Genomic DNA, 3,175 nt, shown 5'->3' with positions numbered 1-3,175 from the left:
ATTTGTCTTGGGTGCCAACTATGGCCGTCAAGATACGGCCATCTGCTATGCCAGCCGACCTCCCAATCAGGTTCAAAATGTCTACTGCTCCAACCCCACCCAGATAGTCGCTCAGAGGTGAGGATGAGGGGGTTCTGCTAGTCACACGAAAGACTGATCAGTGGAGTTTTGAAATAAAAAGTATTGGTCTATTGAGCCAAAAAAATAAAAACATGAATGCTCAGTTCAAATGAAAGAACAGCAAATAACACAATTGTACATTAAAAAAAATCAAAATAAATGAATAGGATGCACTAATAAGCCCTGGAAATGGATTTTAAAAATGCATTTTAAACTAAATTCGTTCTAACAATCACATTAAATACTACTGTACATAGCTGATTCATGTTTGTTGTTTTTCCAAGCCAAACTCCGCTTTCTGATAAAATGCAGTGTAATAAAGTAGAAAGAGTAAATAAGAACCCCATCTGTCTCACTTATAGGTGTAGTTGGGAAAGAAACTGCACCATCTATGCAAGCAACTTGATATTTGGAGACCCCTGTCCTGGGACATTCAAGTATCTGGAGCTGTCTTATGTTTGTCTCAGTAAGTACCTCCTTCCATAAACTCCATTTATTTTTAACACAACACTTGCTTTTTTATTTTATAATAGTTGTCATTGCAGCAAGTAATCAGTTGCATGTTTAGAAGTGATTTCTGTCACTTTTACCCATCAAACACGGACATTTTGCTGATGCATGACTTCAGTGTATTTTCTTCTTGTTTTTACAGATCCTCTCGCTGGATGATGTTAATCCTGTTTTATTCTTAAGTTACAATCATGTGTTTACTGAAACATGCATTCCATATTTGTGGAAAATCACAATGAAATGAAATTAAATTAAAAGAATAAGTTAAAAAAAAATCTTGCTCAAATTGAAGGGGATTTCACTTAGTTTATTGGTTTCACTTACATTGTTTTTCTATTTTTTCTGAAGTTGTACAGAAATATTGCAGTAGGTGAAAGTTGGAAATTGTTGAGTTAACTGGTCATTCATGGATTTGGTCCTCTGAATACATTGTAATAGTGTTTTCTTTAATAAAAAAAATGATTGTAACTTGCATGAAGGTCTGAAATTAGACAAACGTTCAAAACCTTTCTTATTATTGTTTGTTTAGTGGATTTTAATTAAGTTTTTATAGAGTAATATAATTTAACAATTACCAAATGATTATAAGTAAAGAAAACATTAAAACACCAAAACAAATGTCTTCCTGAATGCCTTCTCTGCAAACTGTGTGACAGGAGTCTTTGCAGGATAATCAAAACTCTTTGCTGCTTCAAAGCCTCATGGGAACTTGAGTTTGATGATACACTTTATGACTTTACGGCTTATTTTTGTGTCAGTTTCCTAAATGTTCAGATAGAAAATAAAAACGTGATTCTGTCAACAGTTTCTGTTTGTGTCTCGCACCATTTACTTATAAACATGTTCATAGCACACATAAGTGTTACAGTGAAACAAGGCCTGTCTACATTAAAACAGGATCACATTCCCTGTGCACTGTGTCAAACTGGATTAAGAATTTGACATCTAAATCTTTCATTACGTTTAAGGACCCTACGTTAATTGATTTCTCTTGAAAGGGGCACTACCTCTCTTAATGAGGGAAGAAAATATTCTTTTATCAAAATAACTTCAAAACTGAATTCTATAAGTCATTTTAATGATCAATCTCCAAGCTTATAAGCAGTAAGTTTTGTTGGATGTTGAACTTAAAACAAGATGGACAATTACATTTGATATTTATTACAAGATTAACAGAAAAAATGAATAGGAAAAATTCAAGTTAATGTGCGTAGGAAAGTGTCTATGAAGGTGTGGATGTGTAAAATGATGCCCCAGAAAAATTTAAGGGAAATATTGTAATAATTATTTTCCAAAGTAAACAAGTTATTAGGTTACTTATTACAAAGTAATTTTCTTTCTATTATTAATTTTCCATTCTCTTTGACATATTGTTGCTGCCATGTGTGTGCATAAGATAAAGTAATCTGCCAAGTTCCATGACCGGGGTTTGGGCCACTGAGGCACTCGAGAGGGGTGACGTGGTGCAGTGGTAGGGCGGTCCGCTCCTGATTGGCAGATTGCGGGTTCGATTCCCGCTGTGCCCGCCCATGTGTCGAAGTCTCCTTGGGCAAGACACTGAACTCCCCTTTGACTACCACCCAAACCATTTAGCACATGCTCCTTCTGAGCATTCCTGCAGGTGGAGAGCAATCCCACGTTGGCCCGTGGGAGAAGCCCCGGACACCAGGCGTTTACGTACGAGACCTAACCCCAGGCCTGACTCCAGCGTTGAGCCCCGATGACGCAATCAAGATAGGCGACGTCACATAATCTTTGACTGAACTTCTCATAAATGGGTTCTTCATCTGGCTCGTCACCCAGGACTTATCTGAAGTGGGTGACCCCACCAGGGGCAGAAGCCCCAGGTAGCATGGCTCCTGAGATCACTTGAGCACTCAAAATTCCTACACCAAAGGAGCGAGGTCCTGACTACAAGCAGCAGAAATGAGCTTCCTCCGGAGGATGGCTGGACACTCTTAACGATAGAGTGAGAAGCTCGGTCACCTAGAGAGAGATCGGAATAGAGCAGCTTCTCATCCACATAGAGAGTAACCAATTTCAGTGACTCTGGAATCTGGCAATGGACACCTCCCTGAGAGATGTTACGGGTATGTCCCACTGGGCGGAGGCCCTGGGGAAGACCAAAGATAATACGCTGGAGAGACTACGTCTTTGGGCTGGCTTGGGAACGTCTTGGGATCCCCCCAGAGAAACTGGAGGAAGTGGCTGGGGAGAGGGAAGTCTGGGCATCTCTGCTTAGACTGCTGCCACCATGACCCGGTCCTGGATGAGCAGAAGAAGATGGATGCTGGTTACAATTAATATGTTTTTGCAATAAATGCATTTAAGTTTGGTTTAAGGTTGTGATATTCATTATATTTCAGGTATGTTTGTAACATTTGAGTGTGTGGACAGGCTCCGCTCTCTTTGGATTAATATTTACACCTGACAGTAATGAATTTAAATTTCCAGCATCTTGTCGTTTTACAGTACCACGCCCTCCTTCTGTAATTATCTTCTAATTTCCTTAAACCCCCTTTTTTCCCTTTTATTTTGTTCCTTT

At 39.1% G+C, this 3,175-nt stretch overlaps 1 protein-coding gene across 1 annotated transcript in view; it reads left to right on the top strand.

Moving 5' to 3' along the window:
• Positions 1-1,388, top strand: part of LOC112159799 (L-rhamnose-binding lectin SML-like) — a 7,183-nt gene extending 5,795 nt beyond the window's left edge. Inside the window, exons 8-9 of the mRNA XM_024294101.2 lie at positions 483-586; positions 773-1,388. Of these exons, the coding sequence (XP_024149869.2) occupies positions 483-586; positions 773-789 (121 nt within the window). The 3' untranslated portion in view covers positions 790-1,388. The remainder of the gene's footprint in view (positions 1-482; positions 587-772) is intronic.
• Positions 1,389-3,175: the final 1,787 nt, after the last annotated feature.

Source organism: Oryzias melastigma, linkage group LG7 (assembly GCF_002922805.2).
Source record: "Oryzias melastigma strain HK-1 linkage group LG7, ASM292280v2, whole genome shotgun sequence".
In the NCBI taxonomy this organism is placed as follows: domain Eukaryota; kingdom Metazoa; phylum Chordata; class Actinopteri; order Beloniformes; family Adrianichthyidae; genus Oryzias; species Oryzias melastigma.
The sequence above is the reverse complement of the archived record's forward strand: the minus strand, read 5'-3'. Positions and strand labels throughout refer to the sequence as shown.